Source organism: Danio aesculapii, chromosome 15, assembly GCF_903798145.1.
Source record: "Danio aesculapii chromosome 15, fDanAes4.1, whole genome shotgun sequence".
NCBI classification, from domain to species: Eukaryota; Metazoa; Chordata; class Actinopteri; order Cypriniformes; family Danionidae; genus Danio; species Danio aesculapii.
In genome coordinates, this window is record NC_079449.1 from 25,198,439 (window position 1) to 25,215,612 (window position 17,174).

The 17,174-nt window shown below is 41.6% G+C and overlaps 1 protein-coding gene across 2 annotated transcripts in view; it reads left to right on the plus strand.

The window, feature by feature from the left end:
- Positions 1-258: 258 nt before the first annotated feature.
- Positions 259-17,174, plus strand: part of kmt2a (lysine (K)-specific methyltransferase 2A) — a 39,539-nt gene continuing 22,623 nt past the window's right edge. For both annotated transcript variants that reach the window (XM_056473309.1, XM_056473310.1), the window contains exons 1-3: positions 259-520; positions 13,620-13,689; positions 13,797-17,134. In XM_056473309.1, the coding sequence (XP_056329284.1) occupies positions 275-520; positions 13,620-13,689; positions 13,797-17,134 (3,654 nt within the window). In that variant the 5' untranslated portion in view covers positions 259-274. The remainder of the gene's footprint in view (positions 521-13,619; positions 13,690-13,796; positions 17,135-17,174) is intronic.

Below are 17,174 nucleotides of genomic sequence, written 5' to 3' on the forward strand. Positions count from 1 at the left end.
ACCCAATTAAATTTGACTAAATGTCGATCTGCTTAGTGTACTTTTTTTTTTTTTTTTTTTCTTCTCCCCTGAGTATCGCCGACGAACCTGCGTAAAAACATCATTGAGCGCGTACTCTGTGCTGGGATTTTGTCGGGGTCCTCGGTACCACCGCCCCGAAACATGGATAATCCATTTTGACCGCTAGACGCGAGCAGCCGTGCGCTGAGATCGCTCGTTCGGGGCTACACCCACACTGAGCTCCTGATCCTAGGGCAGGCAGGCAGAGTGTAAAATGGCGCACAGCTGTCGGTGGCGGTTCCCTGCTCGGCCCGGAGGGAGCAGCAGCTCGGGCACCGGGAGGAAAGCGGGCCGAATTCGAGTCAATGCTTCCCTCCTTAACAGCGCGGGGACTAATCCGAACGCGAACGGGCTCGGGCCCGGTTTCGACGCTGCGTTGCAAGTGTCCGCTGCCATCGGCAGCAACCTGCAGAAATTTCGGGATGTTTTGGGGGAGTCGAGCGGCTCCAGTAGCGGGGAGGTAAGCGGGACACTGGCTAAAGCGTTAGCCTGATTCATGATCAACACAAGAATTACAAAATAACTCGGCGGCTAAGTAGCAGCTCTAAGTTGCTAAGTGAGGAGAGTGAGTGAGTGTGCTAGTTATTTTGCTGCGCAGCAGACACATGCCTCCATCCATGTGCTGTTTTTCTCACTATGGGACCACCACTGACAGGCTAAACTGCTAGCTAGCCCACATCAAAACATGCACCTCTTTCTAACTAACGTTAATGACTGATGTTGCTGCTTTTCTGTAGTCCATATGTCTATGTTGAGGCGATCTAGCATAATATTTGGGGACCCTGAGGAGTTTGTCCATTTTGACAGGATGGAGATGTGAAGCTAGATAACTGAAGGCTGCTTTGGCTTGAACTTGCTACAATTCAAATCCGAGTCTCGCGTAACGCCGCTTATTTGTGTTAAACAACACGAAAGCCATTTTAAGCTAAAAAGTAATTAAAATACTGAACTTGGCACGCAGGTTGTGAGTTTCTAGTGTAGCTTAAGGATTAATAAAGGATGACGTTGAAAAATATAACGTTAGCACCCATCGGCTGCACTGCTTATTTTTTAAACTGCGCTTTCACTCATAACGATATTAAATTCTACCTAACTGTATATACATCCGTCTTAAACTGCCAGGTTAGCTTACGGCGTATCGTTCACCAAAAGACAACTTCGTTCAGACGCCTGGTGGGTGTATAACGGAACTTTCCTCTTGTATTGAAATAACTGGGTTATGGTTTCTCAAGAAGTATAAACGATCAGATTTGACCAGGACTGAACACCTGGTGCCAGTTGGTTGTTGTTGTCTGAGCATTTAGCGATAGCACGCAGGAGTGCATCTATCCCAGCTGTAGTCTGTTTTTAAACTTAAGTTTACAGTCTTAACCCACGTGAAAACAAAGATTTGAGCTTCGAAGATGTAATGTTCTGTTTCTAAAACTATTGTGACCGGCCGAATGTGCACTTCCGATGTTATTTTCATCAGTTATACATTGCCCTCTAGCTTGGGTTGAGAAATGGATGATGCTAGTAGCCTAAACAGCGCTGCTATAAAAATATGCTTCCTGGTCTGTGTTTGTTGTGAAGAATGGGATTTATGTTCATAAATCATTCGTTCGCTTGCAAAAGTTTGCAGCTTGTAAATTTTAAAGCTCTGGTGTTTGGTTTCCTTCACCCTCGAGAGGCTGGCTAACGCGTTAGCCTGTTAGCACCCGTGATGCACGGGAAAATGGGAGGTGGACATGTTTTTTTTCCCTCTCAGATATTGCGTAGTAGCTGTATGCATTCGGAACAAAATGTTTTATTTCAACCCGGAATCAAACGATCCCTGTGCAAAACCTCACAGCGGCTAATGGGACCATATGTTAAGTCAAAGACGCCAAACGCAATGTTTTGAGGTGTGCAAAAGGCGGCTGCAATAAAACGGCAGCGTTTGACGAAGGTTGTTGTGTGTGTGGGGGTGTGTACTGTGACAAACTACCATCTTCCTTTCTCAGTAGTACAGCGCTGCGCATCTGAATCGCGGGAGATCGAAAGAAGAGCGGGCGCGAACCAGAAACATGCAAATATCGTGCTTGATTCTCTGTTTCGCCTCGGGAAATTTTTGGGTTTGAAAACGTGGCGCAGATTCAAGAGCGTGTTGGTGTGGTTCATAGACATGATGTTTTCGAGGCGTTTTTTATATTATGTATTGGTCTATTTCTATAAATCCTAGATTGGCCACGTTTACTCCGCTAAGATGAGGCAAAATATGCAGTTCTCTAGGTTTATAGCTTCAGTCTGTTTTGTGTACATGTGATTAGTTTACCACGGGAAATCACACTGAACCAATGCCATTTGTTTTGAATTATTATTATTTTTAATAAGCAGATTTAATTAATTTAGATTGTCTAAAGTTTTTTTTAAGGCAGCACTGCTGATAAAGTGAGCATGAACTTTATTGAAAGCTTTAATCAAACACCACTTTCCTTGTCTTATGATGATACTTAGACCATATATGCTATTGGTTATGGTGTTAACAAGTAGGGAAATAGTAATTTGCACAGCATTGTTCTGTTATTTTTTTTCATTGAATGTGCTTCTCCATTTGCAGTTATGCCCTATCATTGTAACAGTTCAGTGTGCTTTAATACAACATCGAAGCCCTTTTGAACAGTGCTCATTTAAAACACGAATACATTTGCGAAATGTATAAGTAGTCTACGAGCCAGACAGACGGCTAAAATCCCAGTGGAGTTTGCAGCTCATGCGAGTTGCGGACACAGCATTGTAGTTTCATTCAGAGGGGATGTTGTGCCTGGGTAGGATTGTTCTGGTTCATCGCAGCCCGCTGAGCTCACAGAGCAGCCTAAGGCCAGTAGCATGCTCAGTAAACAGAAGCACGCCGCCCCTCCTTCCCATCAGACCCAAATCCAACAGCACGGGCCCACAGGGCCCCAATAGGATTTTACTTCTGATGGCTGCCTTTTAGACTACTTCATTAACCCATTTGGATGGCTTTAAAATGTTTACACAGAGGTAATATTCTGCGGTGATTTCAGCAAACGCTGCTTGCTTTTGCTCTGATCGTCCACATTTGAGATATTTTCCTCTAAATTTAAAGTGCAAATACGAGTCGGTGGCTGCTTGCTAGACAACTGTTACTTTCGGGAGGTGTCCTGTTTAAGTCTCCATTCATCGGCTTCTTTGTGAGGGACGCCATTTGGCTTGCCTTTTAATGTCCAGAGTAAAGCCCCGCTTACAGAAGCAGAATAGGGATCAATATCAAGGCCTCATACAAAAAAAAAGCAGTTGAATGGATACAGCAAATGAATGCTTTGCTCCGCTGCTTTCTAATGAATGGTGTGGCCTATACGGAGGGAAGAAGTCCAGCAGGTGTTTGGCCTATTTATCTGGAGAGGGCCCTGTCCCCTAGACAGCGTGTGGATCATAGCAGGAAGCTTTGTGTCTGCTTTTATTCCAGCCTTTAAGAAGTGCAGGCAGCTGAAAGAGCACAGACGTGGATATCAAAGGGTGAAGAGCAAGCCCTCCTCCCCCTGGGACAGCGCTGGGAGGGGAATTAGACACAGGCCGTCCCATCCATGGCTTTATTCTGCTTTTGTAGGCGGGCAGAGGGGGTTTTGTCTACCGCTTTTCGCTTTATTTTTGGGGTGGGTGGGGGCTTCGGCAGCCATTGGACCAGTTCTCTGTGAATTTACGTCCCTCATTACACCTCACAGGAAAGGCGCATCTTTGTTTTTATCTTAAAGCCACGGCTCTTCATTAGTGTGGGCGTGAGGTGTTAGAACATGCCGGTTCAGAAGCTCTCAGTTTTGGGTGCTCTGAATGTGGGTGCATGAGCAACATTGCAGCATTAGATCTGCATCTCTCGTCAAGGGAAATGTCACCTGATGCTTTTGAAAGTGTTTCAGGAGGCTGAGCAGCAACGATTCGTGTTTCTAAATGATTTTTCAAATGCGGTCACAGAAAGAGCCTGTGATGACCAGACAGGTTTCTTTCCCAGTGAGTGGTTGGGGTTTGTCCGTTTTGGGTGTTGGCTGAGCTGAACGCCACCAGTCTGACCCCAATTTGATGCTTTGCTTTTCTGCATCGCGTTTATCTTTTGCACAGGATTTTTTGAGGCAATCTGATGCCTCAGCAGTTGTCAAAACTTCACATTGTTTAAAAATTGGTGATTCAGTGAATTTCTGAAAGGCCTCACTATCACATATCCCCGAGCTTAGAGATGATAATCAGTTACATGTCTTGATGTGGTTATGTTGGTTGTCTGTGATTATAGGGGTGTGTGTGTGTGTGTGTGTGTGTGTGTGTGTGTGTGTGTGTGTTGGCCACACACACAGTAGTGCAATTATGTCCTGCTCTGGGGAGGGAGAGTTGCCAGGTTGCAGTGTGCTTGCCAGTTTATGCCCAGTTCTTAAGCGAACTGTAGATGCCATGTTGAGCAACTTTCCCGGGTTTTTGACCATCTGCTCAAAACAGGATGTAATAAGTTTATGCAAACAAATAGTCTTGTTTGCTTACCTTTTTATTTACGGGAACTCAGAGGTGGCACAAACAAGTACTTCATCACTTTTTATTTAGAAAAAATGATCTGATGCTATTCTGCATCTTCACGTGTTTTGGAAGTTTTCATAACCATACCATAAAATATACTTAGGTAGGCTGCACAATATAGCGTTTCCATATCGATATCGCAATGTGTGCATCTGCAATAAACCCATCGCAGGATTTGCAATGTTGAGTTGGAGTTATGGTTGATTATGTATAGTTTAAACATAATGGAGTAAAAGCTTATCATCTGCATGCATCCAAAATTGAACTGTACTCTCTTTTTTTCGTTTCACCCGTCACTTTTACGAGTTTCTTTTTTATGTTGAACACAAGAAGGTATTTTAATAACTCGTTTGAAACAAGTGAAAGGTGATTAAATAGTGAGTGCTTTTTCAGTTTTGGGTGAACTATCCTGTTTAAGGCTTGTGACTGTGTGAACATTTTAATATTTCAGAGTTTAAAACAACTGAATAAAAGACATTATAATGTTTGTAACTTTAGTAAAATCACATTGATTATTCAATGTATGTAGCTGAATACTGTTTTGACTCTCCAGAAAATTATTATTTACTTTTGCTATATTGTATTTATCTATGCTTATTATATTATTATACGCTATATTATTCAAGACTCGCGTCCCTATAAAATCGCCTCCAATCAGTTTATACTATAAAGAAGTTTTTTCCAAATAAAGCCATTTAAGTCATCTGGCGAAAGGGTATTCACAGTGCAATATATATCGCAGAAATACAAAGTATCGTAATGTCAGATTTTTCCAATATCGTGCAGCCCTATGCTGAGGCAATAACTAAGCAGCATTTGCAAAATACTTATAGAATGTTTTGCAGGGACCATTTTGCAATTACTTCTATATTAAATATATGAATTGCAGTTTTTTTATATTCTTTATCATTAAAATAAACCTTAATATGTTGTTCAACATAAATTAAGTTTTTTTATTATTAATTAAAGGCTTTTTTTTTAAATGGCACTTTTTTTTTTAGTTATTTCACTCAGAGCGTCCTTATTTTAGCTTTATTATTATAGTTTTTATTATTGTATTATTACTGGTTATACTATTTTATTTACTATTATAGTGGCCGAAATGAGTTGCCCATGCGACCTGGCCCCAGAAAAGCAGGTGAAAATGAATGAATATCATATTTTTTAATAGAATCTGAAAAATAATTGTGATTTTATTTATTTATTTAATATAATCATTTTTTTTTTTAAATCTATGAATATCATTTCAAAAGTCTATTCAAGTCTTTTTTTATTTTATCCTAAACGTATTTATAAAAAAATTGAATTTATGTTTTGCTTATTATTTAAAGCCTTTTTAATAGATATGTAGCACTTTGATTTTCTATAGGTGTTGTCATTATAGTTATCAACTTTATCTGTGTAATTACTATGAAGTTATAAAATGCTAAATAGTAAATAATAAATGAATAACCCTGTGGGTTTCCCCTGGGTGCTCTGGTTTCCCCCACAGTCCAAAGACATGCGGTATAGGTGAATTGAAAACGCTAAATTGGCCGTTGTGTATGTGTGTGAATGCAAGAGTGTGTGGGTGTTTCCCAGTGTTGGGTTGCAGCTGGAAGGGCACCCGGTGCGTAAAACATATGCTGGATAAGTTGGCGGTTCATTCCGCTGTGGTGACCCCTGATTAATAAAGTGATGAAGCAGAAAAGAAAATGAATGAATGAATAATTATCCTGTATTTATTTATTTCTGCTCCTTTTTCTTGGCCTATAGCATTTTCAGAAATGTTTTTCTTCAAGTATTTGGGGAGTAAAAAACGAGAGAACACAAATGAAGGAGAATAACAAACAAGTGTTTTTGTTTTACCCTCTCCTTCACTGCTATCTCTCCTCCCCCCATCCTGCTCTGGCAGCAGGTGCTCGGGTGCTTTGGCCGAGCCGAGTGACACTTTCTCAAGCCCAGTTTCGACGCTCACCCTCCACCACCACCACCCCTTCGGTCTCAGCCGTGGGTGTTGATTGAGCAGCCGAAGTGGATAGTCAGAACTTGTATTGCGTGGGTGAGTTGTTTAGATTAGCTTTTCATGTGTGCTTGTCAGCCACTGATCCTTTTTATCACGCCGCATCTTCGCTTCGCTATATGGTCAGAATGATGCTCTGTGGTGCCCTGTTTCTCCTGCCCTGCATTCCTCCGTCCCTCCTCCCTCTCCTCTTGTCTAGAGGATGTTGTTTACATCTTGCAGTGAGCCTCGCACACAAGGTGGAGGAGGGAGTGTGTGTGTGTGTGCTTTTGAGTGCCTGAGGCAGAGTCGTGCTGTCATTGAGAGCTACTCATGGTGTCACACTGACTTTGAGCTCCACTGCTCACAGCTCTCTAGTACTCTATCACCTTCGGCTCAACAGTAGAGCTGCAATGAAATCATCGTAGCTCTGGGAGCCTACATCCAAAAGCAGAAAAAAGCTACATTCAAAAAATAAAATAAAATAAATAAAAGCGGAACGTATCACAGTATCGTGATTACTGCTCTAAAATATCTTCTTTTTAAATATCTGGGTAAAAAAAACTTTTATTACATGACTTCTAGTTGATCATTTGGAAAAGTGGCAGAAGGTCGCTTTTTCAGATGAATCATCTGTTGAACTGCATCCCAATCAGCACAAATACTGCAGAAGACCTATTGGAACCCACATAGACCCAAGATTCTCACAGATTTCAGTCAAGTTTGGTGAAGGAAAAATCATGGTTTGGGGTTACATTCAGTATGGGGGCGTGCAAGAGATCTGCAGATCGGATGGCAACATCAACAGCCTGAGGTATGAAGACATTTGTGCTGCCCATTACATTACAAACCACAGGAGAGGGCAAATTCTTCAGCAGGATAGCGCTCCTTCTCATGCTTCAGCCTCCACATCAAAGTTCCTGAAAGCAAAGAAGGTCAAGATGCTCCAGGATTGGCCAGCCCACTCACCAAAATGGAACATTGAGCATGTTTGGGGTAAGATAAGGGAGAAGGGATTGAAGACTAATCCAAAGAATCTTGATGAACTCTGGGAGTCCTGCGAGAAGGCTTTCTTTGCCATTCCAGATGACTTTATTCATAAGTTATTTGAGTCACTGCAGAGATGTATGGATGCAGTCCTCCAAGCTCTTGGGAGTCATACACAATATTAATTCTTTTTCCACTGCACCATGACTTTATATTCTGTACATTATTTCTATTAAGTGACAAGACTTTTGTCTAAGCAAAGTCAGACCTTACTGTCCTAATTAAATCATTAAAAATCAGGGCATGATCATCTTTTATTTTGGTAAAATAAGCGTAATCTAGAGGCCTTTGCCTTTCATATAAGCCACTTCTAATACCAAATGATCAACTAGAAGTCAAGTTATTATTAGAAGTTCCTAAAACTTGGAGACAAGACTTTTATCAGGTAGTGTATTTTATATTGTTACCTTTGTCTTGTTATTGTGACGAACCTTTTTTATTATAGTGATATTTTTAAAATGTTTATAAATGGCCTGTTTTTGCCATGACATAGCCAGAAAACAAATTCACTATCCATACATTCGTTCATTCATTATCTTTTTTTTGGCTTAGTCCCTTTATTAATCTGGGGTCGCCACAGCGGAATGAACCACTAATTTATCCACCATATGTTTTATACAGCGGATGCCCTTCCAGCTGCAACCCATCACTGGGAAACACTATCCATACATGCTAATTGTAAACATTATTTCTTGAGAACTATGTTCCTGGTCCTCATTTTCTTTATGATGTTGACTGGTTGATGATTGGATATGAAAAATGCCCAATTGAGGTGATCCGTTAACACTGATCATCTGATAACAGACTCTTATTTAATTTTGGGCTGCTTCCCGTTAGAAATTTGTCACCATATGTTGAAATTAAAGCTGAATGGGGATTTGTTAGTGAGATTGGACTTGTATGTGTGCAGTCTCCGGCGGCATCTGTTCTACAAACTGGACCGAAGGGAATTTAGCTGCAGCCCCACATGCTGCTATAAATAAAGAATACGAAATGAAACGCCCCCTAAGGCTCAAAAATCAACACAATAGGCTGTTTAAGGAACTTGCGGACATTAATCATCTTTTGAGAGGTAGGAGCTGGTGCATAGTGAAATGTTGTCAGTGCTTGTTCAATTCAATGAAGACCCATATACACTGTAATTGTTGTAGCAGTAGGAACATTTAGCAGTATGTAGGCAAATGGGCGTGTAAATCGGTTTAAACAGGATACACTTAACATCACTTGATCACTTTTCTGATGATTGATAGGTTAAGGTTTTATTTTTCAGAAAGTGCACTTGTTATTAGTATTCTTATTAGTTAAGGTTTTTGTAGTTTTTACTTTTAGTTATGTGTAAAATCATTAGATTCAGACCACTAGCGCACGCAGACAGATGTCTTTTGTGCTGTCACATGTTCTTATTTCGTTTATAAAACGTTATTCCTCGTGAATCATCAGGTTTAATAGGTATATGCACAACTAATGTTTCTTCCCATGCCGATAAACTTACGGTGAACAGTTAATGTGACGTTTTTTTCCCATTTTATACAGTTCCTTTTTCAGCATCGATGTTGTAATGTAATTAAAATACAATCAGTTAAATAAACTTCAGCATTCATTTAGTTGTTCAAGCATAAAACGAGATGAAAAGCTGTTTACACACAAGCGCCCATCAGGATAAGCAGACGAGGGCAGAAACTTCTGTACGTTCTGAGACCCTCTTTATATTGTATATCCATCAGGCAGTGAGGATCATTGATTTAAAAAAAAAAAAGAAAACTACACTGATATTAAACAAATACACCGATTTTGTTACCGCATATGGTTTACCAGAGGTGGTAATTCCCACAAATTTGCAGACAATTTTGAGATATAAAAAAAAAAAAATATATATATATAATATAAAATAATTTATCTTATTTACCATATTAGGTGTACAATCTGGCATAATGACAACACGAATCATAAAAATAAAGCTTCTTTATTTTGGTCTCTTGTCAAAGCAAGATCTAAAACAGTAGGGATTACACCAATGGAAGGTTGTTTAACTCTTATTTCTATCCATGATCTTACTTTCTCACAGATTTCATTCCCTGGAGCATCTGACGTCATGTACCTCACTCAGGACATGTGTTAGGGATTCCCTTACCGTAATACACCTAAAATACGGATTGTTGTAAAACTCGTCAATGGCAGGGAAGCGTTTTCTCATTAACTGCAGGGAAAGAGTTAAACAAAATTATTTACAAATCATAATACCATAGCACAAACAATTGCCTTCAATTCAGTCACATCCACAGCTGTCATACTTAAACCAATCTCTATCTTTGACTACGTTTACATGGACATCAGTAATCAAATTATTTGCCCTAATCTAATTAAGACAATAATAAGATTAAGGCGTTTACATGAGTTGCTTTTTGAATGTTTCTTTTATGATCCCGTTTGACATGTTTTAGCACATAATTCAATTAACGTCATTGCGTCACCGCGCTATCCGCATTTCCTCCGGAGTTTCATGTAATTTCGGGTGTTTCATTATTAATTTGTTGACTTTAACTGTGGTTTGGCACTTTTATTTGGGCATGCCTCCCGTGACAAACGAGATATTGGATGCAACTATGAACTGCTGGAAGACTTTTAATTTTTTTAATGGAGGTTCATACCGCATGCTGAATGGAAGAAAAAGCCTCCGCATTTCACAATGCAGGTGTCTGTGGTTTGCACTGACTCGGTTGGTGCAAAGAGTGTGTGTGTGTGTTTACTATCCTGTCGCAAAACACGGCGAAAAGCCCTACATGATTGTAATAGTTTGATTAAGGTGTTCACATGTCTGTATTGCACTTCAATAATGCGACTAAAATCGGTATACTACACATGTCTTAATTCGATTTCTGTTTAGTTCGATTATGACCTTAATCTGATTAAATTAATCAAAAATCGCTGTTTACATGGTAGACTCTTAATCAGAGTATTGTTTTAATTGCATTAAAATCGAATTATTGGTGTCCATGTAAACGTAGTCATTGTAAGCTGCTTGCTTTTCTTTCTGTTCCATTGCTCCGTTTGTTAGATGTTTGCTACCAGCACCACATTCTTTTGCAGTCTAAAGCGTGTCAAGCGCACAAAACGCCCAATTTGTGCCATAGGCTGTCTAATCGCATCTTTGCATTGACTTCACATGTAAATCACTCACGCTTCGTCTGCGTCTGCTTACTGCACAGGCTGCAAAACAACCCCCCCCCCCCCCTCCCCCTCCATGTAATGTAAGGATTGTGAGGGCACAGTTGAGATGTCATTTTTCGAGAGACACTCAAATACATCACATGTGCTGCTTATGCAACCTCTATAAGTCATGTAAAACTATTCATTACAAACTGAAATAAATATAATTTGATTATACAGTTTGGAGTTAGATGTTTTATGAGATTATTATTTTTTTATAGTTTAATTAAGAATTTAGCATAATCGCAAAAATTTGCAAATTTTATTTATTTATTTTTTTCAGGGAATCACAAAAACTAGGGGGTCTGCCAAATGCTACACTATGCACTTGTGCACTATGTACCTATATACTTACACAATCAACAGCATAGCATATGTATGTAGTGTTGTCCCAAATGGAACACTAATGTTTTATTTACTAAGCGGAAATTCAAACTGTTTCCCTGATGACATTTTACGGTTGCCAAATTAGTGAAATAAAAGGCCAAACTATCAAAGAAAACCTGCCATGAGTTTAACCACATTCACCACCGGGAGGCGGTATAATCACTGTCATGGGGGAATTCAAAATAAATAATCCAACATGAGCAACCGAAAGCTCCACCCCCTCCGCTACGTGAGCAAAGCAGCGGCTGTTGAGTATGTGAAGTGTCCAACGTTCCACACTTCTTTTTAATGGTTGAATAAGTGCATCATCCAGGTATTTAAAGTGCCCTCATTCTTTTTAGAGTTTTCAGTGTGAATGCACTACTTGCACTATTTATACTACAAAATGGCATAGAATAGTGCATAACCTCCTAGGGCTTGAATGTCCACGTATGTGGACAGCACATTTTAGCTCTTAAGTGGCTATTTAAAATAGTTTGAATGTTTTATATTTTGTTACAGACATACAGTGTCATCTTGCAACTGTTTTGCAGCATATGAAATGTCCCAAACACTATTTTAACTGCCAAAACGGGAAAAAAAATTTTTTTTTTCTCTCTGATAATCAAAGCAAGTAAAAAAAAAAAGTCTATGTTAATTATGCATTAAAAACAATTCAGGAAAACTGTTTCATGTAAATTCGGACCACGAGTCCTGATATATGCACATTATTTTTCTCTAAAAGTACATTATATCAAAAGATGATATTTAGATTTTACTCTAATTAGGTTCCAATAAGCCCAAATAGCAAAGAGAAATAAAAATGCATGCAAAAAAACACCTTGGGCCTTATGAGGAAAAGTATGCGATTTGGGACGCACTTATTGACTTCCACAGTAGTAGAAGCAAATACTATGTAAGTCAATTGTAACAGGTTTTCAAAGCATCTTCTATTGTGTTTAATAGAAAGAAACTCAAATTTTGAATCAAGTAAAGGGTTAATAAATGATGACAGAATGTTCATTTTTGCTTGAGCATTTGCTTTTAAGACTGACTGCTTATTTAAAATTGAAGATGTCCTTTTGCACATCTCAATTTCAGAAGTCATAGTAAAAGGGAATTCCTTTTGATACGCTCCATGTTCCAGTTAGACCCATAAAATCCTTTTAAATGCTCCGCGGAACTGGCCTCTACACATGCACACAGACGATTAGAGTATGCCTTCTCTCAGTGTGTGTCCTTGTGAGTACAACTTAATTCACACCAAGGACACTTCAATGACTGAGACATTTTTATCACAACATAAAACACAGTGCGCCCAGCTGCAGAGCAGACAGTAATTACAGTAATCATCTGCACTGTAAGCCTGTTGAAAAATCTGATAAATGTGGGAAATGTGGCTGACTTGAAAGGATATGGAGCATTTAAGTTGACTCAGAAATGGATTTGGAATTATGGCTTACCTAAAATGTTGTGACAGAATTAGATCAGGAAGGCAAGAGCCCAAATGGGCCATGTAATCAGCATTCCTCCCTGTATCCCTCATGTCAGGTGTGAGATAAGCACAGGGCTATCATAAAAGCCTGGAGCTTTATAAAATCCTATCATAGGACGTCTGCAAAGCTTAGCCTGTTTGAGTGACGGAGGTGGAGCAGTTGTCAGGTGATACGGCCATTGCAACAGATGTCCTGACAGTGAGATCAGCAGTGATGTCATGCAGCCTAGCGACAGCATCTGCTAAGGATACCTGAGTGGAATTGGCAGAACTGGTCATCTTAGTAGGAGGTGATCACAGATGCGTTTGTTACTTTCTCTACTTGTGGGAAGTGCACATAAGTTGGTTTGCTACTTTTGAGAAATTGAATGGCTGATGTTTTGGGAAACCTGACAAGTTGCTGTAAAGCTAATGTATATAGATATGTGGATATGTGATATGTTTTTTTTGTTATGACGGGTTCAAATAGTGCATTATTGCATTTTTATTATAAGGGTCATGTTACACTATTTGTTTTGAACAGATGGTGGTGAACGAATAAATAAATTATGCACACCAAAGTAGAAGGTATGAAAATTTGATATTTTTATAAAAATAATTAAAATTAACAAGATTGTGGCGTATTGCCATCTCAGTTTCATTTGTATATTTAATATGGACAGGCAGTTTTTCCCCCTCAAGACTTGACCCTAGTGATGCCAGTAAGATGGCTTTAGCATGTGAATTGTTAACATAATGAGTGGTCTTATGTTTTTTTTTCTCTCTCATGAGTTGAGATTGTAGCAGAATTAAATTGTTCTTTAGAGCAGTTTACTTTTGAGGATAATTTAGAGTTTGAACAAACCAAATATCTGTGGGTTGAATAAAAAATTGACACCGAACCAGGGGTCATTTGGTTAATTTCATAATTTTTCTTATTTTTAGGAGGAATTTGGAGGCTTTACCACAGTTAGTGACAACAGAAGACTACATAGCCCTGGAAGAACGTCAATAGGTAAAAAAAATTCTCTAAATCTTTGTTATAATTTTAAAGAGGCCCTTATTTGGTTAACTGGGAAGAAATGTAGAGTTTGTTAATGGAGTGCTTTCTCTATCTGTCAGGTTCTATCACACCAGACAAGAAGCCCAGAGGACGTCCTCCTAGGACTCCGGCTGTGCAGAGGGTTGGCACTGATACTGAAACGGCCCCTTTGCCTGTTGCCACATCACCTACAGAGAAGTTAAAGCGACAACCAGGGAGGCCTCCTGGCACTAGAGAAAAAAAAAGAGGTCGCCCTCCTGCTTCTGTCAGCCAGAGGACCTGGCAACACAGCGGCCATGCGCTGCCTGAAGAGGGTAGGGAGGTCACACAGGAGTGCAGCTCCAGTCCTGTACACAGCAAGGAAGGTGTGGAGGATGAAAACAAGGAGAAAAAGCAAACTTCACTTGGGTCTGGGCACCATCAGGGATCTGAGGCTAAGCTTCACAAAGTCAGCCGGGAGTCCAAGGTGACCAAACTGAAAAGACTGCGGGAAGTCAAACTGAGTCCACTGAAGTCTAAGCTGAAGGCCATTGTGAGGAAAACAGTCCCTGTTCCTGGTAAGCCAAGACGGAAGCGAGGCAGACCACCTTCTGCAGAGCGCCTCAAAGCTGAGGCTGCTGCTGCTGCTCAAGCTGCAAAAGCATCCATGGCCCAGGAGACATCCACAACAGCACCTGGAACTGCTAAGAAAAAGGCCTTTAGGGTTCGTCGGTCACAAGATTTGGGTGCTCGCACTCCACACGAGCTCAGGGCTTCTCATCCTGCTGGTGAACACACTCTCTCAGATTCCCAAGACTCCCCTACAGCAGCTGACCCATTGACCCCAACTAAAGTTGGCAGACCTTTAGGGTTACGTCAGAGCCCTCGCCATATCAAACCTGTGCGGGTTGTCCCTCCCTCTAAACGCACTGATGCCACAATTGCAAAGCAGCTACTACAGAGGGCCAAAAAGGGGGCCCAGAAGAAAAAACTTTTGGAAAAAGATTCTGTTGGCACCCAAGGAAAAGCGGGTCTTGAGGCTGGGAAGCACAGGAGGCGAACACAATTAACAAACATTAGACAGTTTATCATGCCTGTTGTGAGCACAGTGTCCTTGCGCATTATCAAGACTCCAAAGCGATTTATCGAAGATGAGGGCAGTTTCAGCACTCCACCACCACACATGAAAATTGCTCGATTAGAATCAGCACTGTCTGCCCCAGCACCTCAACCTGCAACATCATCCTCCCCAGCTCTCGTTTCCACAGCTCCTTCTACAAGTGGAACCACTGCCACACCCGGGTCAGGGTCTGCGATTGAGTCTCTCCCTCCTCCACCACCTCCTGTCGCAACTGGCAGCACTACTGCCATTGCAGCTAGTCTACTTAATAGCAGCTGCAACAATAGCACTAGCAATGGACGCTTCAGTAGCAGTGCGGCATCCTGTGGCTCCAGTGCTGTTTCGCAGCATTCCTCTCAGCTCTCTTCTGGTGAGTCATCTCGCTCTACTAGCCCTAGTCTTGATGATTCCTCCTGTGATTCCCAAGCCTCTGAGGGTACGCAAGCCCTCTCAGAAGAGGCTGATCATTCCCCTGCCTCTCAAGGAGAGACGGAGGCCAGTATGCACCATGCCTCTCACCCACCATCACCAACATCCGAGCCAGAGCCAGACCATATAGTTTTGGAGCACAGCAGACGGGGTCGCAGAGGTCAGAGTCATAGACGAGGTGCTGTAGTAGCACGTGGTAGGGGCAACCTAATTATTGGAAGGAAACAGACCATTATCAGCCCAGCCACAGGAGTTTCACAAGCTGGATCTCAACAAGCCTCTTCCACTGCATCATCGTCATCTTCCCCACCACCACCTCCTCTTCTTAGCCCTCCTCAGCCTCCTCAGACAGCTTCATCCAATGCAGCTGAACATCACTCCCATTCACCTTGGATGATGTCACACTCCATTGCCCCTTTTCTGCCTACTCCTTCAATCCTCTCCAGTTCTCATGACAAACGTCGCTCGATACTACGAGAGCCTACTTTCCGCTGGACATCTTTGTCATGTGCTGAAAATAAGTACTTCTCCTCTGCCAAGTATGCAAAAGAGGGTCTTATCCGCAAACCCACTTTTGACAACTTTCGACCTCCTCCACTGACTGCTGAGGATGTGGGACTCCTGCCTCCAGGGACAGGTGGAGGTGGTGTCACTTCAGGAGGCTTCCCAGCACCTGGTAGTGCAGCTGGGACGGGTACCAGACTTTTCTCCCCCCTGCATCATCATCCTCACCACAATCACCACCAGCATTCCTCATCACGGTTTGAAACACCACTCCAAAAGCGCACCCCTCTACTACGCCCTCCTTTCTTCACTCCAAGTCCAGCTCATTCACGCATCTTTGAGTCAGTAACCCTCCCATCCTCCTCAGGGAGTAGCCCTGGCTCTCTGTCTCCTCTACAAGTCTCACCAACATCAAACAAAAAGAAAAAGGGGTCAAGGTATTCTCGTGGACAACCCCGGTCACCTTCACACTCTATGATTACCAGGAGCAGTCAGTCAGGCGTTCCAATTGGGAAGTCTTCTGAACAATCGATTATTAGCAGTTCTGTCCCCATAAATGTAACTGGAAATTCCAGTCCATTACCTGGAGTTGCAGTCAGTCCACTTGCTGCCAGTGCCTTAACTCAAGCATCTTTCAGTGGCTTCCCCTCAGGCTCCATTGGTCTTACAAGCCATGGAGTTTCAGATGGGCGGCGAGCAGCAGGGGCTCTCAGTGTGAGTGGGAATTCTGCTTCATCTTCTCAGCTCTTCCCTCTTTTTACACCAAGTCCTCAAGCATCAGGTGGGGGTACTGGAAAAGCAGGAAGGGAACGCAGTGTCTCTGCTACCAGAGACACAGGTACAAAGGAAAAGGACCGGGAGATGGAAAAGAGCAGGGAACGTGAAAAGGAAAACAAAAGAGATGGAAGAAGAGATTGGGATAAAAGAGGGAAAAGCCTTCCATCAGAAGCTTCCCCCAGTTCTACATCAAGTTTCTTTGGTTTAGAGGCCATTGAGGAATCGCTCACCCAAAAAAGGACACCTGGCCGAAAAAAGTCAGTCACAGTTGACTGTGCAGAGGCCTCTCCAAGTGACTCTGCAGCAGTTCAGCCTGTTGGGTCGTTGTCATCCAAGGGTCGGCTGACTAAAAAAGGCAGACCTTCAGAGAAGAGTTCTGAATCAGAGGGAGTAGAGAGGGAAAAGGACAAAGAGAAATTGAGTGCTCTTACCCAAGCAGGTCAGATGGGGAAACCCCCCACAACCACATCCATAGACTCCATATTAGATCGTGCTGAGAAACAGCCTGTTACAGACAGACGTGTTGTAAGACTGCTGAAAAAAGCTAAAGCCCAGCTCAATAAGATAGAGAAGCGAGAGTTACAACCTGGTGATCAACCCAAATTACCGGTATGTCCTCTCTTTTGTTGTCACCTTTTGCTTTGTTGTT